The sequence below is a fragment of the Vicugna pacos genome, chromosome 21 (genome assembly GCF_048564905.1).
Source record: "Vicugna pacos chromosome 21, VicPac4, whole genome shotgun sequence".
Classification (NCBI taxonomy): Eukaryota; Metazoa; Chordata; class Mammalia; order Artiodactyla; family Camelidae; genus Vicugna; species Vicugna pacos.
Genome location: NC_133007.1, coordinates 19,723,533 through 19,747,531, shown reverse-complemented (window position 1 = coordinate 19,747,531; position 23,999 = coordinate 19,723,533). Strand labels below are relative to the sequence as shown.

At 39.8% G+C, this 23,999-nt stretch overlaps 1 protein-coding gene and 1 non-coding gene across 2 annotated transcripts in view; both read right to left on the bottom strand.

Annotated features, from left to right (window-relative positions):
- Positions 1 to 11,107: 11,107 nt before the first annotated feature.
- The window catches only part of RGS5 (regulator of G protein signaling 5), a 39,664-nt gene continuing 26,772 nt past the window's right edge, over positions 11,108 to 23,999 (bottom strand). The window contains exons 3-5 of the mRNA XM_006209036.4: positions 20,290 to 20,351; positions 15,479 to 15,645; positions 11,108 to 11,511 (exon numbers count right to left, since the gene is read on the bottom strand). Of these exons, the coding sequence (XP_006209098.1) occupies positions 11,350 to 11,511; positions 15,479 to 15,645; positions 20,290 to 20,351 (391 nt within the window). The 3' untranslated portion in view covers positions 11,108 to 11,349. The remainder of the gene's footprint in view (positions 11,512 to 15,478; positions 15,646 to 20,289; positions 20,352 to 23,999) is intronic.
- TRNAV-AAC (transfer RNA valine (anticodon AAC)) lies at positions 16,812 to 16,884 on the bottom strand. Its single transcript has one exon. It is a non-coding gene; the product is annotated as a tRNA-Val (tRNA).

Sequence of the window (23,999 nt, the reverse complement as noted above, 5' to 3'; positions counted from 1 at the left end):
ACGGGATTACAAGCTCTGAAGAAGTCAAAGAGAAAATCCAGATGGGACCTTCTTCAGGGTAAAACAACCTGGTTTGAAGTTAAAAGGAGGGGAAAGAAAATGAAAACACCAAGCTCAGTATTGATAGCTACCATGGATCCCAGCCTGGCCCCTTTCTAGCTGCGTGACCACGAGCTTATCACTGATTCTCTTTGAGTGTTAGTTCCTCATAAAAGAAAAAAAAATAGAGTAAAAGTTATTGTGTCATAAAATCATGTGTGTATCCACCAAGAATATAAGTAAATTAAAGTTGGAGTAAGAAGGAAGCTATATTATAGAAATTAAAAAAAAAATAAAAGGTTTAGTGGCATTTGGGGATCGCATGTCTCTTATCGTGACAAATGTTCCCAGCTAAGTCCTTCTAGAATGAGTAAGAATAGGTAGAAGAAGAAAAAGAGTGTATATTTTTAGCTTGCACGAGAGACCTTCCATTTTGCTTATCAGCCACCTATAAGTTGTCTGCATCATGAGGATAAAGGCATTTGAAATCCAAATGAAAGTAGAAAGAAGTCAAAGAAGAGAGAAAAAGTGAAAGTTCAGAGAAATACAGGAACGAATTAGTCCCAACAATAAATGATATAATCTTACCCCAAAACAGAATTGTGCAACACCAGAGAGAGAGAGTAACTACAAAGACTCTGAGGGAAGAGAAATTGGAAGTGGGAAGTTAACTTAATCGCATGTGTAGAGATGATCTGAAAGTTACAGAAAACATCCAGATGTGAGGAGTCACTACGTACTAAAGCGACATAACCCTGAGCCAGTATCAGGCTTTTGCAAGTGGACCTAAATGCATAGTGTCAGATGTCAGTCAGGAGTTCCAGACTGGGGGAAAATGTGACAGATAGACCAGCTGGCTGAAATCTAAGATCAAACATCTTTTTAAGCGAAGGAACCAGGCAGAGACTTTATAAATAAGCCTGACCACAGACTAAAGGAAAATATTCATACATGCACTCCTGCAGCCTTCTCTCTTTCTTACCCACTTAGATAAACCGTGACTCTATTCTTGCTAACCTCCAAAGAGAAGACTTAAAAATAAAAATTATATTTTTCTCTATTTATATATATATATATCATATATATATAATATATATACACATATATATACACACACATATATATACACATAGATATAATATATATATATATATATAATGCACACTATCACCCATGTGTCTTCAATAGAGTATGCAAACATTATTCAATGTTGTCGGTCTATTACCAACCTAGAAAATATGCTTTTAGTGCTTTAATGCTGAGTTTGTTTACAGCACATTGTAGAGTCTAGCGTTAAAAAATAAATAAAATGAGCTTCAAAACTAGAACCAGAAGATCCCTGCTCTCGGCTCAGCTGTGTTGATGCTAATTGTGTGACCTTCTCAAGTCCTTTAGACTTTTATGAGGCTCAGAATCCCCATATGTAATTGTGACCAATTTAATCCTTTAACCACTTCAGAGTTTTGATGACCATCAAGTGAAATAAGGTTGAGAAAAATCTATACAAACAGCAGTTATTACTATGTCTTCAGTAGACTGTTGTACTGAAGAGGCCAGCGTATTGCAAGTAGATATCTGGTAGACCAGTCAACTGGCCATGATTCCATGCCAACTAGTTAAATTGTATCCTAGACTCTCAGGACTGAAGGAAACCGAGGAATAAGACACAGCCCCAGCCTTTATTTAACTCACAGTTAGGAACTGGTTGTGGGAAGGGAGCAAAGGGATGGAGATAAGGAAATATTATTGCTCTTTCTCCTGATGATAACTAAAAAGTGTTTACTTTCCCTGATCATGCCTCTGATGATCCATATTAGCAAGATATAGTAGGAAGCAACTGACCTGGATGGGGATCAGAGGAAAAAAGCCTTATTTTATAGGTTACAAAATCTTTTCATACATGTTATTTTATTTACTCCTCATCACTTCTTTGTGTTATAGTAAATCTAGGTAACCCCTTTTTTGCAGAAAAGCAAAAAGAATCTCAGGGAGGTACACCTGTTGCCCAAGATGGCGCAGAGGAAGAACTTAGCCTGCAACTCAAACTTTGTGACTCTACATCATATGTACTGAGCCAACAAGGAAGAAATGATAGTTCTAACTAGAAAAGCCAGTTTTCCCTCTCTCGAGCCTAATATTATCTACACATGATTTTCTGAAGTCTGTACTTACAGTTCCAAAAGACATTGATTTAATGTTTACCAAAATATGCCATCTCTACCTTTAAAACCTCTTCTAAGTCTGTTGCCTGTCTTGAAGAGCTAAGATCTGAGTAAATGCTTTCATTTGGATTTCAAATGCCTTTGTCCTCATGATGCAGACAATTTATAGGTGGCTGATAAACAAAATAGAAGGTCTCTCACACAAGCTAAAAATATACACTCTTTTTCTTCTTCTACCTGTTCTTACTCATTCTAGAAGGACTTAGCTGGGAACATTTGTCACGATAAGAGACATGCGATCCCCAAATGCCACTAAACCTTTTTAGAGGAGTAAAGTGCAGTTTTAAAGGGGGTAAGATTAGCTCTCTATTCCCGCTTACCTCCTGAAGTGAAACAGCATTGATGTTAGAATGAAAAGTCACAATCGCTGACCAACATAAAAAATCAATAATAATTTATGTCTTTTCTCTATTTTTTTTTAATGCTGAGCAAATTGTCTGGGGATGTGCAGGGATAAAGAACATAAGAGATGTCTGACCTACTTATGCAGGAAAGGAGCAAAGCCACAGGGCCAAGGAAATCCAATGCAGAGGAGGTGAAGTAGGGAGCTGTCTGCCTGGAGGGTCTGCGATGGCTGAGGTTGCACAAGCCGCCATCTGTCTTGGTGCCAGCCTTCCCCCCACCTCAGCTTGGTATTTCTCTCACTGACACAAAAGTGGTGGGTCATGGGAGGGATGCTGTCTCCTGAGAGCATAGTTATAAGCCACAGTCATTCAAATCTCCTTTCATGATCTGTCCTAGGATCTTGGAAAGAGAGGGGTATCTGGAAGTTCTCACGTCCAGACTTTTTCAGAAGTTAAAATACTAGACTTTTGCTTTTCCAACATTCGTCAAAGAAGTGACTTCCCTAACTCTTCCACACAATTATCCTATCTGAGGGGTAAGGATGTGTCCTTCACAGAAACACACCAGATGAGAGGAATGTCACCCACTTCAGTGAGGTGGGGTCTGGTGGGTGTGAAAGAAGTCCCCCTGGGGAAGAGATATCTCTGCTTTAATTCTTTAAAAACGTGTAGGTGTGAGCTAGGTGAGAAAGAGGGAATGTAGTGAAAAGAACTGCCCTGGGCAAGGCCTGGCGCATGAGAAAGCATGGTGCATTTGGGGTTCTGCAAGACATCACGTAAGACTGGCTGGCTTGGAGAATTTTGTGTATTAGGCTAAGGATGCAGGATGCTATTCTCCAGGGTAGGGGCCATCCAAGTTTTAGAGTCAATACAAATTTTAAGAGTAAGAGTAATTTTTCAGGGCATCCAAATAAGAGAAGATGTAGTGTTATTATCCATTAATTTAAAATATTTGAAATGACAAGCTAGGAAAAATTCAAGAGTAGCTTTATGTGAAATTGTATTTGCTCTTAAATCTTGAGTATTTAAAATAGTACATGGAATCTACAAATTTCAAACTCCCAGTCTGTCCCTCTCCACCCTCTTCCCCACTCACAACCACAAGTTTTTATTCTATGTCTAAATTTGTAAATTCTGACAGGTATATATAGAATAGATAAATAAGATTATACTGTATAGCACAGGGAAATATATACAAGATCTTGTGGTAGCTCACGGTGAAAAAGAATGCGACAATGAATATATGTATGTTCATGTATAACTGAAAAATTGTGCTCTACACTGGAAGTTGACACAACATTGTAAGCTGACTATAACTCAATAAAATAAAATTAAAAATAAAATAAAATAAAATCACATAGTACATGGATATGTGAGGTGGTGATCCATCAATGGATAGTAAAGAGTGCACATGTGTCTTTGCAAACTCTACAAGACTCTCCCTGTCCCCTGTGTGTATCAAGAGTGTGGAGGCTCATAGAAAGGGTTTAAAGGGACATCATGATAAGTCTTAAGAGGAGTAATGTGCTCAGAGAAGTACTCTAAGCTGTAAAAGGTTTTGTGCTACTTCTCATGAATGTCTGCATTTAAGAAAGAAAGTGACAGACAGTGCTTAACAAAATGGAATAAATTGAGAGTGGTATTTGCAATTGGTAGTTAAGTAATTTAGCATGAGAGCTTTTTGCAAGTTCTTCAAATCCTGGTAAAGAGTAAAACAATACATAACAGTTGCTAGAGTGATATATAGGATAAGACTGCTCTGTGTCCGCAAATCTTATTACCTGGTGCTGTCAGGGAATGGGGCCATATATAACACTTATGGGCGACTGGTTTTCAAAAAATAAGGTTACAATTGACAGACCTCTATCTCCCTCATCAATACTCTCTTCCCCTTCAAGCAAAACACCCTCTCCCTCCTGCTGTCTTCAGAAAAGTTTGAAGAATCAAGCAATGTGTGTCATCCTATTGGATTTAGGCACATTAAAATATAAATAGCTAGTAACTTCTAACAGGATATTTTACTTCTAAAGGAGTAGCTTGTTAAATGTAAAGGATATCTAATTGGGAAGATTATTATAGAGATAGTGGAGAGGAATATACTTTTGAGAAGTAGAGTTCCCTGCCCCCTCAGCCCTACCCTACCATTTCTCTAGTATCTTACAGTTCTTTGATATCAACTTTAAGAACATCTATTGTTGTAGTTATGTGAATGAGGCATAACTCGAATATTGTTCCAAAGAAATAAACGGACTGGGAATCAGGTCATCCGTAAGGAGTATGCCCTTATCCAGATGTATAACTTTGGACAGCCATTTCAGCTCAATGGGCCTCAGTTTCCTCATCTTTAAAATGGAGATGGAGAAGAATGATTTCTGAGGACGGCAGAGTGGTTTTCTGTGTGTGACATGTGTTACCGACCTGATCACCCAGGGCAATTCAGCTGATCTGACAGGCCAGGCAAGTCGATGCTTCTTTTGCTGTCAGAGCTTCAAGTGTTTTTGTCCCCCACCCCCACCACCAGCTGCTGGTGTCTCAGAGGAACAGAATCTTTGCAGAGAGAGGAGGACTGGGCTTCATCCTGGGCACACGAGAGCATTTGTACTGTCTATCCCAGCTCTGACATGTTCTGGACTGAGGTTCTTCTCATCACTTTGAAACCATGCCCCATAGACTCAACAGAAGCTGATGGAAAACAGGAATTCTTGAGCTTTTCTTGGCTTGCACAACCAGCTTGTTAAAACCCCTCTGCTCGTAAACTGCCTTTACTGATTAAGCCCACTTGAGTCATTTTTTTCCTTTCTTTCTTTTTTTCTTTCGTCTTTTCTCTTTAATTGCATACTTTTCCAGCTTCACGTAGCCCAGTTGTCTTACAGGAATTTGGGTCACTTGTTGCCCAGTGTGAGTCAGATAACACTGATTGACCCTAAACTGGGCTTGTGCAACTGTCCATGAATGGCCTTTTGAGGTCAAAGGGCTGGAAAACTTCACCCTCAGATCATACTAATCACCTCCATACTGAACATGCAGAAGCAGGTAACCAACGTGTACCTGCATGGAACATGGATTCCCTCACCTTCTCCCTGCCTCTGGCCACTTTCCCCCTTGACTGAGATCACTCTGCTTATCCCATAAATGCCCCAGCCCCCTCACCTTGGGGGAGGTGGATCTGAAGCGTGTTCTCCCATCTCAGTGCTTGGCCGCCTTGTGAATAAACTCTTTTTCGGCCACAAAATCTTGGCATCTCAGTGTTTGATTTGCTGCCTGCTGGGCAAACAGACCTGATTCCATAACAACCTCTCTTTTCATTGTCAGTAGAATCGTTAGTGAAACTCCAGTAGACGGACTTTATGGCATTCACTGCTAAATTAAAAAGCAGTCAAAGTAAATATTCAGCTAAAAGAAATAAGGGAACATCACTCTCCATTCATCCTATTCGCTAAAGCCCCTGGGTTCCAATTCCTCTTTCAGTGTCTGTGATGTTTTCCAAGAATTCTACCCGGAAGCCAAGAGGCTCTGGGCTTTTTAACAGCACAATCTGAGGCAGGCACCTATTTCTCACATGTCACAGCAGGTCCTTCCCGTGGATCACACGACACCACTTCTTCAAAACATAACTAAGAGTTCCAAAGTCACCTGTGGGAGGGTACACCTACCTGTGCCTGTCTGTCTTACACTCAGCATTCTCCAAAAGTGGGAGTACTTTGGAAGTGTGGCCTCATTGACAAAGAGACCCGGAAGTCTGGCCATGAGGCGTGGCTGCCAAGGACTGAGCCAAAGCGTCTTCAGAAAGAATTTCATGCCAAGAATGTCCAGGAGTCAAGAAGGACTCATAGGAGGTTGTTATCTAGATATATGTTTAATATAATACACGTGCTTGTGGTTACAGATACATATTCGGTGCTTTATCAAGAAGTATGACTTACATAGCATACAACGTATTGGATACAAAATCAGAAGATAAACAAAGTTGTTCCTAAATGAAAACCGTACAGGGTACATGCTGAGAAATGGATTGCCCAACCTTCCATTTCCACTCCTTTCTCTGAGCTGATCTCCTGAAGATGAGTTGCAAGTTGTAGCATTTAAAATAAAATTTAGTCCCCCCCAAATCTAATACTGTATCATATGAAATTACTTTTGGCAGAAACTATCCAGATTACTTCTCTCCATCAGAAAAATTTTCAGATCTTCCTGTTATTTTGTTATAGCTTAGTTTAGACACTTTCCTAGCTAGGAAGTTAAATATTTTAAACAATATTCATTATTACATACCTGTGATTAGACTCAACTATTTTAAATGTATCCTCATGCAGATGGAGCAGAGAAATGGAGGTACAGGTGTGAGGCAGAAAGGAAAAATATCTCAGGTGAGAAAACAAGAGACTTATTAAACTGGATATGAATGTTGAGTTGGATTTGTAGCTTTTCAACTAATACAAAAGGTTAGAAGATTATTGTTAAATTGTGAGGTGAGGAAAATATTCCCAAGTTTTTGTTTCTTTTTTGCCCTTCACTCTTTGCTACAAGTTTCCATTCAAAGCTAAGAATGTCTCCTCACGCAGAACAGTTGATTTTTACAGCTCGAAGATGCTGAGAGGGAAAGCCGTTCTTTGGATTATTGCTCCGGTCAGCCACATGACATATTTGGGTGAAAATATATTTAACAGAAATAGCAGTTCTAAATTATTAGCCAAAGAGCCTTGTCACAGGCAAATATTAAACACACGCTCTTCTCATAGAATGGAGAGACTAGAAAACCAGAAAGTTCTAATGACAATTTGGACAGGATATGCCAATATGCATTAAGATTTCACATCTAGAAGCTACAGAGAGTTGCCTGGCCCTTGGGTTTGGATGCTTAGATGTTAGAAACTGAGTTCTTCATGCTCTGCTCTGTGGAATGCAAGCTGACCAGGGAAAGTAAACCCTCTATATTTGTTCTTTTATCTAATCAAGACTCCTTAGGATTTTAAAATGAGGTTTCACATCTAGCTGCATTGATAATCAAGAAATGCATTCCTGCAAATTTTCATGGCGACAGCAAGAAGCAACATGATTTTCAATTAAGTGGAGTTGCTCCTAGACATTTCCTAGTGAATGGACACACTTCATAGGCCTGAGCAGTTAACTTCTTCACCACTTCCCTTCCCTTCTTTCCCGCCTTCTTTTCTCATGGTCTTTTTTCTCCAAACCTGCTAAATTACCAGGAAACAAAGTAAATGGCCTGCTAGAAGGAATGATTTCAGGGGTAAAAATCATTTCCCTGAAATATAAATAGCCTTTGAAATGAATCTCAAATTTTCAAATTTGTGATGGGACAGACAGCCTGACAAGTTTTTACTGAAACTTCTGGACATCTATTATTCTTTGAGAAAGAATAACTTCACTCTATCAAAAGGGAATGTGTAAAGAGAACACATCAACCAAGCGAATTCCATGACTTTGCAGAGGATAAAAATAAAAAATTTCTTTATCAAGTTCTTCTCTTTATGTACTAGAAACTAAAGTCTGCTTAAAGGATAATTTATACAGCAGAGAATTAAGAGTCCAGAAGGTGATATGGGGAGCAGCGCACAAAATACTTTCATGCATTTGAGTCTGTTGATTTGAAAGCAAAGCTACTGAAATGCCTCAGTTACTTCTGCATTTCAGAAGGTGTTTATCTGGGAGAAAGAAAACTGTGTGTGTGTGTGTGTGTGTGTGTGTGTGTGTGTGTGTGTTGGGGGTTGTTCACACGAACAAGCACTGCTTTAGCAGATAAACATGGACAGCCTCCTCATTTACTCTAGACTCAATAGTCTATCTCTTTGTTCTGGTCCAGTTTAGATCCTAGTCTGACGCTAACCACAAACTACATCAAACCCAGGCAAAAAAAGTCAGGTTATGGACATCCCCTGGCCTGCTTAATCTTAGGTTTCTCTCAAGAATGAGACGCATATACTCCTGTTCGCATTGACCACCTCTCTACATCCCAGAAGCACTTAGGACTGTGTCACATTTTCACAGGGAGGAAAGCCGCACCACAGGGCTCCTGCGTTGAGTTCCATACTTTCCCTGGCAATTTGCTCCAGGGAGAGTGGGGAGGAAGGGGAGGAGGCAAAGGGAGTGATAAACAGACGTTACACATTTTTTTTTCCTGGTACAATCATCCCAGTTTTCTTAATTCCCCCAAATTTAAAAGAATGTTATTTTATTCGTGTTACCATGGAAACTTCCAGCAACACAGTTGTGGTTTTCTTCCCCCTTAAGTTTAAAAACAGTTTCAAAAAGATTTCAAAGAATTTTCTAGGGCAATTTTCATACGTTTGCTTTGCTTTCACATTTTAGGCTGTGATATTTGTATTCCTTTTAATTTTATTATTTAGAAGAGTATCTAATGAGTATGTGTCTGTCTGTGCACGGCTTTAAATTTAAAATCACACATACGTATATGTTGCACATCACCGGTGGACTGCAAGGCATTCCTTCTTCTTGCTGCCCTCCTGATGCTCTTCCTGCCCTCTGCTTCCTGGGTTCAGCTCATGAAAAGGTGAAGGTCCTTCTTATCCTCCACCCACAAGTCTACCCACTTCAGGTTGTGTGGTCAGTTTGTGAATGCAGTAAGTCTGAGTCTTTGAAACAACTGTCTTGGTGAACTCTGTGATCTCTAGATAAATCTCTGGGTATTTTCAAACCTTTGACTATTTCAAATAAAAAGAATAAGGTATTTGAAATTGTAATGACATGAAAATTTCTCTTAAAAATGTTTTGGCATTCAAGAAAAAATATAACTCACCTAAATTCTTCGGTTCTTACATTTTCTAGCTGCCTTAGCACGTAAAGGACTGGTGATTTCATTCTGATCTGGGGCAGCAAAGACAGATGGTGAGGAAGACGGTGCTGGGAATTCTGGGTGTGAGTTGCTTGTCACTCCTGCACATATGGACCTGATGGGAACTTCTGTTTCATGCTCCCAATGTTGATCCAGCCTAGCTGTCGACTGCTTGATGGCAGAGTTTTTTTGAAGTGAGCAATATTAACAAATATGAATGAACTCACACCAGACCAGCAAGAGTTGGCCGTAGACCCAGTCACTCCAACCCATTTTCGGAATTTGAAACTGCAAGTATTCAGGAAGGGCGTATTATCTTTGGAAATAACAGAAACAAGGAAAATCCAACAAACACGAACAGTGTTTACTCAAAGAACACAGTAATATGGTTGCTCACTTTCAATATTCTTAAGAAATAACTGAATAAATGGGCTACAAATGTGAAGCTAGCAATGTGCCAATGAAAAAAGAAAAACAAAAGGAGATACAAGACTAAACCAATGTAATCTTCTACTTAAACATTTCAGATTTTTATTAATCCTTTGAAAAATACTTTTCTAATTAACTCAGTATCTTCACCTCAGTTATATTCATACAGAGTTAGAGTCTATGACTAGATTATGTAAATCATTACTTAATCAAATCTACTAAAGATTAAAAAAAATTTTAGCAAGACTTATAATAATGCAATACAGAATTAAATGTTTAAACCTACTAAAAAATATCATAGCCTATCAATTGGTGGTGTGTAAGGCATGTTAGGAGTCTAAACGTGCACTTTGACTATAAATACAATTCACTAAATGCAGTGAGCGAAAAGGAAGGGAAGTGAGGCGTTGCTAAAAGATCACATTATTTTTCACGATGCAGGGTACTTATCTCATTTAGCAGTCCTCTGCATTTAGTCAAATTGATTTTTTGAAAGATAACATGATAGTTTGAATATAATTGTCATTTACTAAACAAGCAGATCCTAGGAGAACTAATCAGTTTAGGCCTGACAAAAATTTTCCCATCATAGTGTACAGCCCTCTTGATATTAAGGTGGGAAGACTGCTACAATGAGCAGCAACTGTTTTATTGTACAAGATTGGAGTTTAAATTTTTGGAATTTTACACTCAGGTGGCATTTTAAATAATTTGAAAATTGAAATTTTTGTCCTATAGACTAGAGTCATAGATACATTTATACGGTAGTCCACTGTCAATCTCAGGTCATTGATTTAATACAGAATTTGGTAACTTTATAGGTGGGAGGGTATGAGGGGAGTGCAGGGGAAGAGGCCATATGGATTGCGTTCAGATGGATTTTGTGAAAATATGACATATTCATGGCTGTATCTTTTGCTTATAATCTTCAGTTAGCACATGGATGCTCTCAGAGGAAGATCAACATTTTAAACAATGTATTTGCTTAAAGAATGAAATAATGTCTGCCTCATAATCTTCTTGCCACCTTTTATTACTAAAGAAGTTCAGAGATAATAAGAGGGGTGACCTTCTGGATCAGAATTCAAACAACAAGTGAGATCAATTAATCTCACTTGAAACTGGTCTTTGCACATCCACATTCTTTTTCACACCAATTTAGGTGGAGATCCGTTACCTAAAGCAGATGGACCCACATTCAATGATATCATATTCTTGTCTGACATTTCCTTAGGTAGAGTTTTTCTGTCATTCTGACTAAATTTCACAACAGCATACAAGAGTATTGGTTAATTAAGAATGGGGGCAGGAAGAGGAAACTGGAAAAAGAAGGCATTCAGGCCAAAACAATGTGGCAAAAGAGTAGGCAACACTCTTGGGGATTTTCCCTGCTTGAGAACCTTTGAGCAAGCCTGCTATAGGAAGGTAAGTGGGTTGCTGGACAATACAGGGTTGTTATGGAAGAAATAACTCTCAGGATGGTTCTCACAGCCTGATTAAATTGCTACTTGATGAGCTCCTGATAAAACTCAGAGTGCACAAAGCGAGGCAGTGAATCCTTTTCCATCAGGGCATAGATTCTTTTCTGGGCCACATCAAAGCTGCTTGGGGAAGGTTCCACCAGATTCTTCATGGTGATGTCCTTCGTGAAGTGATCGATATTCACCTGTGAGCCAGGAAACAGGGTCACTGAGTCAGCCCAGGTTGTGGGATTTGATGAAGAGTAGGGAGGACGGAAGTGGCATTTCCCACCACTAGAACACATGAGGGGAAGAGACTGGTAGAAAGTGAAAAATACCATATCATTTTTATTTTCCAGGCAGTGGGGTAAGGCAACTGGTGCTCCAATAAATGCATGATTCAGATTAAGCTCCAACCAGTATTAGAGACTCAGTGTTAGAGACAGGCAGCTACAGGGCAGACCTCATTTAATCCGCACAATAACCTTAAGAATGAGTCTTTCCTTTTGTAGGGGAAAGATAGATAGATAGATAGATAGATAGATAGATAGATAGATAGATAGATAGATAGATAATAGATAGATAGATAGGCAGACAGAGGTTTCCTCAAGATCACGGAGAGAATAAATGTATTTGAAGGCAGAAGCAGAATCTGAATCCGTGTACCCTGATGCCTAATCCCACAATCTTCCTACCACAGCATTTGGTTTCACACCTCCTGGGGAGAATGAAGAAGGAGAAAGAAATTCTGGCCAGGGGTCCCAGACCTCTTGCCCGGCTCCAGTAGAATAAGGCAACTTGGTCTTTTCCTGAAACAAACCAGGATACCCTGGTTCCAGCACAATAATAATAAAAGTGGCAGCTAATGTTTATTGAGTTCTAAATCTGTGCCAGACACTGGGCTGAGAACTGTGCTGAGGAACTCACTTAATCTTACAATGTGGGAAGACAGACATTGACATGTACATTTTACAGCTGAGGGACAGAAATTCAAATGCTTTGCCCAAGCTGTTTAGTGATAGAGGGAAGATTCAAAAGCCCAGCAGTGTGGCTTTTACCCAGGAGACTGCCGTGTTGGAAGGTGCAGTGGCTTAGATATTTGTCCTGGCTGCATTGCCACTATGTTGCGCCACTCACAGGGACACCATTCATGTTAGAGTCCACATGAATGGCCCCCTGGCGTTGTGCAGCATACAGCCTGCCTGGGCTCGCCTGAGGATCATTTGTGAGGAATCGCTGTACATCACGTTGTATGTTTTAATGACTTTTAAGGGATCTGAGTGTAAAAGAGAAACAATCCAGATCAGCCAGTGGTTCTGAATTAGAGCATCAGAAAGTGTTTTAGCTCTCTCCTGAGCTGCTAGAGGTTCTTGCTCCTGAAGAAAAGCTATTTGAGCTCAGAGAATTGTCCACAGCTTTAGGACAGAGTCAGGGATAGAGGCGTGATGGGATTACCAGGCCAGAACAGACAAGAGCGGTGAGTGATCAAAGGTCCACGGTGAAGCGAGTTGAGGCTATGATATGGTTTCCCACAGGTGAGCGGGACCTGTGTGCTTTATGCAGGGATGGTAGGTGACTACAGAGGCTGCCCTGGGAACGGCCTTGGAGGTGATGCGGTCCGATGCCTGCCTTCACGGGTGAAGACTACGAGAGCCAAAGAGGTTAAGTTACACGCCCACAAACTGCTAGTGAGGGACGGAGGTGAGGCTATAATGCATATTTCTGTATTCTCAGCCACACTAAAGCAATGCTTTCTTTTCTAAATATAGACCTTACTCAAAATAGTTGAATTTCTAAAAATTATAAAATTCTCTATTAGTTTTATTTTTTAAGTGATGTATTTAAAATTGTAACATACTGTATGTGCCAGCAAACAACAGCTACTTATTTTACTATTTTTATATGCATAGCCCTCCTCTAACGAATCATTCTGATACATGCTCATCTGTTTACTGCTGAGCCAAGAAACTATTTTTCATTAATTTAAAATATGGGCAATTGACAATTTGCAATATATGTGAATTATCTACTTATTAAACTACACAGGATCATTTCCCTTTTTAAAACCTTAGTCCCAATTTTTTTTACCACTGTACCTCTCCTTCAGTTCCTGGTATTAGAAAGAGCTGAGGTGAATATTCAGAGAAAGAAAATTTAGATTACTCTTTGCCTGGGTAAACTTGTTGCATAGGTCAATCTGCTACTCATCAAAATGAAATAGTAAATTTTGGGGTCAAAATACAAGATTTGGAGAATTTTTGAATCTATGTGAGATGATTATAGTTAAGGGAGCTAAGAATTAGAGAGGTTTAATTAGAAACTTATGCAAAGTCACACATCGACAAAGGTCTTTAATTGGGATATCTTTAATTATTCATCTCACAAATATTCCCTGAATGCTTGTTAAGTGCCAGGAGCAAGATTCACATTCTCTCTGATGCTCGGCTCAGAGACTGGAGGTCAAGGCATTTTAATTAAAGCTCACAGGTCCTTATAATGGGGACCACCATTTGTTTGTTCCAGTAACTCAGCCAAAGTTTCATTTATTTTGAAACTCCATTTTTAATGTGTCATATTTCCATAATAACCATCAATGTTTTCATAAGGAACCTGGTGAACAATGTTTTCCTAGAGCTCAGAGCAACTAACAATAGTCCAGATGGGTCTCCACCATTGGCAGATATTGCAACAAATCCTAGAATTCTGTGAAGAGGAATGAAGTTGGTAGGAAGGACGGTTAGAAGTGGGAAATCAGTTGAAGTCAGGAAATGTGTGCCAACGTTAATACCAAATTAATCTCCTTGGTAACATCATAAATAGAGATTCCATACTGAGAGAAGAAAGAATGGCCCAGCATAAATGGTATTGGAAGTAGAGGAAAGCTAACATATGTGCACGGGGTGGGAGACTGAGGAGTAGAAGGGGCAAACTGGAGAGGATTACAAAATAATTTTCAGGGCAGGTCTAAACCTAGTTCCAGTCTAGGACTCTCACTTCCTCCACTTTACCTATTGTAGTTTATGCTCCCATGCTCCTGACCTCCACCTCTTCTGTCATGGAGAAAACTCATCTGCTGTATTATTAAAGTATATAATTTGTCCATCCATTCAAACATATTTACCCTTTGGGAAGGATCAGTGATGAGTAATTCATAACCAAAGGAATAAATATCAAATGGTGGAATCTCAAAAGTATAGAGCACCTGTGAGAGGAAAAGGATACTGGGGGTTTTCCCCTCTCAAGTCATCTTAAACTGATTACTGCTGACCTAGGGGTTTTGCTCAGATCACCTCTGTGCTTGACCCCAAATCTTGATGAAATATTTGATGTTCAGATTGAATTATGGGGTACAATGTGAAATTAGTGACCTGATCAAAACATGATGAACAGGTCTTGCTAAGTCCATTTTGGATTCCACAAAAAGTCTTTTCAATTCATTTTCACAAATAGCAAAGAACAGATACTCTACCACAAAGCTGCTTTGAAATCAACACACATCTTAAGTGTGTTGTCAATTAATGGCATATTCTCTTCTGACATCTCTGTTACTGTTATCTTATAATAATTGATTTTCTTGAGTAGAAACCCTGTTGAGTGTTGACTAGACTATAAATGGAAAAGGCCTGGGGGAAACAAAAGAATAAGGGAGAATAGAGGGAAAAAGAGTTTCTACCAAAAAGAAAAAAAGAAAAAAGAAAGGGAAAAGTGGGGAAGGGGAAAAGGAGGAAAGAAAAGATTAAGTGGTAGGAACATTCATTAGGCATTAATTAGTTCCAACCCTGAGATGTGTATTTTCACATCCACTGTTTAATTTCCTCCTTACAACAACCTTGCAAAATAGTCTTCAGTAGCCTCATTTTCACAAAGAAAGAAACTAAGTTCAGAGAGGCTCAGTAATGCATCCAAGATGATACCACTAGTATCATTTCCACTTGCAACTGCATGCTCCTGAAGTGAGACCCATGTTGCTAGAACGTGGTCTAAAGAGGATTCAAGTTCGTATCTGCTTGACCATGCTGCTCTGCCTTTGCACTCAGTAGGTGCTTAAGAAAGGTGGCTCACTCTCAAATTGCCTTTTGCTGCAAAACTGTACTGCAGATGGAAATCCTTCCTGGGAAGTTATTGAGCTGAACTCCACTCGCCACACTCCCCCACCTACCCACCAGAACCAACCTCGTTAGGAGCCTCTGTCTGGATGAATTCTTCATAAATTTTCTTTGCCTTCTCAGCCATCTTGACAGGGCACTTGATCTTCTTGTAATCCTCACAGGCCAGCCAGAACTCGAGGTTTTCCTCACTGAATTCAGACTTCAGGAAACTTTTGAAGCTGGCAAGTCCATCTAGCAAGGGAAAAAGGTATTGGAGGAAATGCATTCACCCTGTCTGTCTGTCTATCAACACTATCTCACTTTGTAATGCGGGTTTATTTACTATACATGCCATGTGTGTAATAACTTTACAAAAGATAACTCATTTGCTCCTCACCACCAACTTAACGGGCAGGTGATGCTGTATCTTATTTTATAAAGGTCAGAGGCTGTTACCTAACCAGCTAGTAAGTGGCAGAGCTGGGATTCAAATGCAAAGCAGTCTGTGTTTGGGTGATGAAGGTTTGCCTGCATATGACATCAAGGAATACTGTGAACACTATTGCCATTCGCGATGCTTAGCAATTACCAAAAAAGAAAAAAAAATACATTTAAAACTTGATTTGGCAGTATAAATAATTTAATGTTGATTATCATGTATAAGCTATTTAGTCTTCTTTTTCTTTCTACAGATGATTTTTAAGAAAATATCATGTTCCAGGAACTATGGTAAATAAAATTGAGATGGTTCCTGCCCTGATGGAGCTTATAGATTATGGGGGAGATATAGAAGAAAAGTGAAGAAAAACACACACACAATTATGCAACAAAATAAAACTATATGAAATATAGTATCAGAGTAACAGCAGGGTCCTGACCTCACTGTGGGTCAGGTTTAGGGAAGGCCTCCATGAGGAAGTGACAGTCAGAGACCTGGAGGAGGAGTGGGAAGGGGATGGATGGAGCTACCACATGCAGAGCAGTTACAATGCCTATCAATTATACATTAGTCTTTAAAACATTAAATTTAATGTAATTATAACTATTGTGATTCTGTGTTAAGAGTAGATAAATGTAGCTCATGTGGAAAATATTTCAGCTTATAATTTAAATATATATATCTTTATACATTTATAAACAAATATATATATGTGTGTATATATATATATATATGTATGTATATATATATATACACACATATATATATTTGATTTTCTTGAGTTGAAACCCTATTGAGTTTATATATGTTGAGTATATATATGAGATTCTTGGATCTGCCTTTTTTTTTTCTTTCCTACCCCTCTACAGCTCTAACCTCCAAAATGGTAAAAGACAAGGTTGGGATTTAGAAAGGCACTGGAGAGGAACAGAGGAAACATCACTCTATATCTTCAATACTTTCTTCCTTGTTTTTTTAATGGAGGTACTGGCGATTGAACCCAGGACCTCATGCATGTTAAGCATGTGCTCTACCACTGAGCTATACCCTCCCCCACCAATATTTTCTTCCTTTTAAAGCTGACTATATGTATGCATTTTAGCCCCAATTCTAACAAATGGGTATGTATTGAGAGAGAATCCATGTCCATTTACTATCTAAGGAAAGTATATTTCTAAAGGAAAGAAAATTCTAGTTTTCCACAGACAATATCACAATTACAGGCGTTCATGGTGTGTCATTTGCCTCCCAGGGCAGAAGCTGGATTGACTGTCACCAGTACATCAGGGCCCACTTTTCCTCTCACTTGCTCCCCATCAGGAGATACTTCTGCAATTCATTAGTTCTACTTGGAGAACATATTTGTGTACTGAATTCATTTCCTTTGACCTAATTTCAATCTGTTTCCCTTTCCCTTGAATATTTCTCCCTACTCTTTTTTTTTTACATTTTTATTGATTCATAATCATTTTACAGTGTTGTGTCAAATTCCAGTGTTCAGTACAATTTTTCAGTCATACATGGACATATACACACTCATTGTCACATTTTTTTCTCTGTGATTTATCATAACATTTTGTGTATATTTCCCTGTGCTATACAGTGTAATCTTGTTTATCTGTTCTACAATTTTGAAATCCCAGTCTATCCCTTTTTTTAATAGATTTTCATTCATTAGTCATTGCCTAATGCATTGATTTCATACAATTTGCACAAAATGTGATGATTAAACCAGAAATATACAGTTGTCCTTTTTTCAATTTTCCTTCTATACGTTTTTATTGTCTTCAAGCCCCTCACATTCCCCTGCAACTATATTCACTTCTAAAGAAACAGAGTGACTAAGTCATAATCAACTTGGATTAGGGTCACCAGTGATTTCTGGATCCAAACAAGACACTTTGCATTTTAATCCTCTTTCCCTGTCCTTAACCTAAGAGTATTTTTTTTAATTGATCAACACCTAAAAATACATCAGGGAGCAATGGTAAGTATGATAAACAGTTTTCTCTAGAAACCTAGCTAGAAGAACTACTTTAAGGCCATTTGATAACCTTTACGTGGGTAAGATCAGGTGTATTTCCCGCTCGCTCTCTGCCCATATTTCCGACTATATTTCTGCACTAATTGTTATAATTCAGTGACACGGTGGTCAATGGTGTATGCTGAAAGAAGAAATAAGACCGAGTTCTCTGTCTGTCTGTCATCTTTAAAGCCTTCATTGTTTCTTAAACAAAGGGTGTCAGGAAGCCTCTGTTGAAATGGAAAAAAAAAAAAAATTCCAGGCACTTTCTAGCTGCCGGGAATTGACACAGGAATGAAGTTTTACCAGTTCCCACACAATCACATCTAAGATCACGGAGGAAGCAATAACTTCACAGAATAAGTCCGGGGCCAATTTATTCTCATTAGCCCCATTTCCCCACAACATGGTGAGTCAGGCCTGTAATCACCCTTTCTGAGACTTTGAAAAAGGTAGAGACCTCCCAACATTGTTATCTATGAATCACCCTTTCTGAATCACCCTCTCTGAGCCTTTGAAAAAGGTAGAGACCCCCTCATTGTTACCTATGACCTGAGGATACATGCCAGGATCCCTCAACAATGTTAACTTTTACCAAGTCATCTTTTCCAGGGAATGATCTTGGAAAACAACTTTCCAGTGCCCTGAGTCTATTTCCTGGGGACAGGCTTCATCGCTCCCATTGAATCCCATGATATTATTTCAAGACTTTTCATCAATGTGTGGACTTTAAAGCAAGACTCCTAAAATAGCTTTATACTCTATCAGCCTGGGAGATGTTTAAAGCTGTTCTTTCTCTTATCCGGATTTTAACGATTCTCTGGAGGATCTTTTCCTAGGACCCGCTAACGCCACTCCCCAGATGCTTTCACCTCCTTAACTGCTCATTTTCTACTGGTCCATTCCTCAGAGATGCTCTCTGCTGATTCCCATTACTCCTGAGGACGTCCTCTTAGATCAGAGTCAGGTCTACTCTGGGCCAAATGTCTCTGTTCTGTGAGGAACACACATGTCTTCTTTGCCCCGTGCTATTCCCCTGCCCACTCCATGGCCCAGTAGAGCTCCTGGTACACAGCCCTGATAAATCCTACATTCTTCCTTCCTGAGCCTGCACAGAGCCTCAACATAACCTCTCAACACACCTCTTCAGGCGCCCTGTTCCTAGGGAGCGGGGGAAATCCACCCGATCCTCTGGTCTAGTGGAAACACTGGGTTGTGACCCACACTGTGACCCCAGAGCTGGCCCTAATGAATGATGTCACTGTTGACATCCGTGTACAATACAGTAACAGCCCTGCTAAAGAACAAAATGAAACCACCTGTAAAACCACTTTAAAAATAAAAGGAGTGTAAGGCAAACCCAAGTCAGACTGGTGGAAAGGGAAAAGACTGAGAAGCAGATTAGCGCAAATCTTTTCTCCTAGGGGAGAGATAGTGAGACATGGATCATTGACAAGTATCATGATATAGTTTTCAGTTTCAAAGCAGGGGCTTTAGAGTCAAGGTTGTCTGGAGGTGAAATCTCACACACCATGTTACTGCAGTAACTTGGGCAAGTAATCTAACCTCCCTGAGCCTCAGTGGCCACATCTGTTAAATGGGGGTACTAATGGAACCTACCTGACAGGGTTGTTAGAAGGGTTAAATAACTTGTGTAAGGCTCTCACATGACACTGAACATAATAATAGCTCATGTGAACAAAAACTACTGCAAACCATAACAAGTAATCTTCTAATGTTCCAACTACCTGGTCTTTGTTGTAAAGCTCCTCTATATCCTAGCTCCTCCCCTAGCTCTTCGGAGCAGTCCCTCAGCACCATCTGAGAGGCTGTCATCCCGGCTCGAGTCCTCCCGCCAAATAAAACATAACTTTCAACTTTCAGTTGACACTCAATAAATGCTGACTTTCATCATTATCATTCATATCCACTTTAAAATTAATCTTTATTCAAAACCCAACTCAAATATTGCTTCATATTCAAGGTAGTCTTTACCCAGTATCTTTCACCTGCCGTTGAGGATTTTTACTATTATGAGAGACAAGTTCACTTTCTGGGGTTTTGTTGTTGTTGGAATTGTTTGCTTACATGGCTATCTTTCTCAGGAAGCTGTTAATTCTTTGAGTTCAAAGTCTGAGTTTCATTTATCTTTGCCCCTCTTTTGAAATCATCCCAGCTCCTAGTTTAAATCTGGTTCAAACTGAATTAAATAAAAACCGTAAAGAGAAAAATTTCCTCCCAAGCCACAAAACTAAACAGATGGGAACACAACCTGCACTCATGAGTCCTCAGGACACCCTGTTTTCGTATTCCCTTGGCATCCTTCCAAAACTGAACAAGTGTCAAAACTGGGGAAGAAGGCCATGGGCACCCCCAAAGGTGTGTTCTGCCTCTGTCCGCCCCTTGATCTTTACAAGAGATAATTCAGACTTACAGTTGTTCTGCAGGAGTTTATCCAGGGACTCACGCCACTGCAGAACCTCCTCCAGCGAGGGTCTAAATCAAGCATTAAGAAAGAAAAAGGTGACAGCCATAAAAAGGGAGTTAACCACATACGCCAACAATGACTGGGACCTGCTTTTCTTTGAGATGCTACAACCGATAACTCATCCTCAGCACAAGGGAGTTGGAGTTTTTCCCTTAACAAGTGGGCTTAATGAGCGAGGTTTGCTTTCATACAGCTATCTTGCATATTTCCACCTCTTGTTGAACCATTTGGTTGGCCCTGTCCCTTTTTAGAAGTAGAGTTTTTTTGTCATGAAGCTACATCTTGATATTCTTGAATACCCCATGACCGTGCCTCTAATTGTGGTCTTTTTTTCCCAAATGCATAAAATCCAGTTGTCCCATTACAGGGATTGAACTCATGTTTCCCGGTTCACCAGGGCTGTGCTTTGATCACCTGACTTAATACAGCCAAGGGCATCTGATTCCACATCCACAGTCCAGCACTGTGTCACTGGGGCTGATGGAAGACGCAAGGTGTGAATCCACCTCATGTTGTGGGTGTGATCAGTCTCCATTTTCAAAAATCTGTGTGCATTGTCCTACTCAATTCAAACAAGACAATGATTTTTAAAAGATTCAATCTTTCTGAGTAGAAAAGTGGTTAGACCTCGTGCGTAAGAATGTTGTACACATATGATCCGGTTGCTGATTCGAAAGGAGAAGGTAACAGTCAACATATAATTTCCCCTTAGGCTGTTTTTGCTTTAATATTTATATATGGAAAAACCCTGCAGCCTTTTCATTTTAACCACCAATTTTTGTCTCGCGGCAGGAGTGTGTCAAATCGGGCTGGTGCTGTCTGGGAAAAATGGCTGACTCTGCTCTCCTGGAGCTCACCCTGCTCTGACTCTTGTGTGATGATGTGAGTTCTTCGCCGTCAAATCAAAACAGACTAATAAGGCATTTACTAGAACAGTAAGGCCAATGAAGGTGCTTTTCCTAAATTGGAATTTCCTTAGCACTTAGCTTGTTCATCTACTGTTCAGACAACCCAGAAAAACTCCTGCTTCTGGTTTTTAAAAGATAATGTCTAAGAATTTTAATTACTTAGATTAGCAGTGAGATTGATAATTGCTGATTCGACTTCTGACTTTGCTCTCCAGGTGCAGATTCAGCCTTACTTCATTTGTGCACAGAGTCCAAGATGGTAGTAGATTTTTTTTTTTTTTGCTAAAGTACTGTGAATAATTCCTTTGTTTCTTTATTCCTCATGACAGAACATATCCAGACTTTGAGTCTTAATGACATGATTTTTCATAAAGTTTTATGTTTTTACCATTTGAAGGTTAAAACATGCCAAAAATGAGAGTAACAAACCTAGTGAATTAATGGTATCAAATGATTTCATTTTCCTGGCTAGAGATATAAGTATCCTTGATCAAAAACTCAACCCTAATTCCTTGAAATTTTTTTTTAATTTCTTAACAAAATTTCATGTAGAAGCAACCATTTTACAAGCACATTTGGAAATTTATTTTTAATGCATGAACTACCTTCTCTCTTCCCGTTTTCTTCTCATTAGTATAAAGCAACAGGAGGAGAGGTAACATGAAGAAGGGGTTACAGGGAATGTCCTTGTATTTTTCTACCTAATTTTATTTCTAACCAGGAAAGCAGCTATCTTTTAGAGGTCAGTAACTCCTTTTGGATCTTCTATATTGCCCCATGCTGAGACCTTTTCCTATGTATATATTATTTTGTACCAACATTTTCAGCACACAGCTTTACACATCTTAATTTCTTCACTACAGTAGGTTCAATGTTTTGCAGATGACACCCACCAGTCTTTATTGATTGTTGATAGAAACAACAAGACATTCAACAACTGGCAAGGGGAAGACTGAATCTCTCTCTGATTTTATAAAGATTCTCATAAAATGAAATCACCTTACTGCCCCCATTTCCTCTGGTTAGTGCAGAGGGACACAGGAAGAAGAAATGACATGAGCAGGTGCACCCAGCTTAAGCATGTTACCAGATGCAGTTTGCCCCAAACGGTCTTGTTAGAACCAGGCTAATGGACAATATCAGCAGCACATCACAGCCAAGATTAAATTCCCGCAAAGGACATGTGCAGAGCTCGCTTGGGGGTAATATTAGTCCAGATCAATTCAAGGACACAGTCAAGGAGAACACATCCCCCACAGCACGAAGCCCAGCATTCTGATTACAAGCCCAGGAAGTGCCACAGATTCATCCTGTCCTGATTCTTAGAATTTGCCATTAAGTCTGACTTCTTTGAAATAAGATAGATGCAGTCTAAATGACCAATACGTATCCTGGTTTGCAAGGTCGTTGCTGACCACAGAGAGCGGGCACGGGGTTTCTGTGTGAGGGTGTGGAGAAAGGGAGGGAGCCAGTCCAAATGAAAGGCAAAATAAACATGCATAGAGATGATTAAATGTGTGTTTTGCAACGGTCTCTGTAAGAGCCCCTTGCTCCAGGGAGTGACAATCTCAACTGGAAGTGCTCTCTCCCTTTACCGTTCTCTCACCACACCTACTTGTTGAATTTCTTACATGGTGGTGATGCACTCACTGCCTAGAGGTAATAAGAGCTTGTCAGTCACGGAGAACTTTCCCCATTCCACCCTGTCCAGTGGCGCATTCCCTGCAGCCTGGATCCACCCCGAAATGTGCATGTCAGACTAATATGTGAATTAACAATGGTTCAGTTTGTCCAGAGTTAGTCGGTTGATGAAAGCCACAAATAACCCAAAATGTAGAGTACAAGAATTTTAGCACCATGAATCAGAACTGCCACTATAAGCAAGTCTGGCACCTACTAGCTGTAACCACGGGAAAGTGTGACAGCATCAGTGGTTGTCTCCTTTATTTTCTTTCTTCTTCTTCTTTTTTTTTTAAATTACACACTCCCTGGCAAATATTTAAACTCTTGATAATGTTCTCACATGGTCTTGCTCTTCACAAGGAAAGTGAAATCCAATTTATTTAATGCACTTGAGTGCCTGCTCAGGTCCCTCTTCCTCTCCTGCAGTGCATCTGCTCATGGCCAGACTCAAGTTCATGGATATTTATTGAACCCTCATCCCACGGCCAACGGTGACCTGGGCACCATCGATGGGGATGCAGACAAACACACCTGCTGCTTTTCAATGTCTATCTGTGGGCCAGTCATTGTGCATCCACCTTTCATCCTCACAGCAAGGCTCGCTCTGCAGTTTACCAGGTCAGAGTGCGTGTAGGACCACCCTATGTAATGGCCCTCCCTGTGCACAGGCTAGGGACCGTTTATGCATGGAGGTCATTGCAGAGTTACAAGGTGGCAAAACAACAACAAAAATGTAGTTAAACATTAGTGACATCAACAGGGAGAAAAGAAACTATTAAAAATGTCTACATCAGCTCCTGAGCGTTTTGCAATCGATTATATTATAACCTGTGATAATGCTTATTACTAAATGTATGCGGTTTTATAACATGTTTATTGGTCATTATGGAGACCTACAGTAGGGCCTTAGAGAATGCTCACATACAGAGGGTGGGCAAAAGTGGGAGCCCTTAGAGAGAGAAGGCAGGGGGAGGATTCAAGGTTGGAAGTTAAAGAAGAAAGTTTTAAGGAGACCAACTGGTAAGCCAAGTCCAAAGCTGCCCGTGAGTCAGGGGTGAGCCCTTA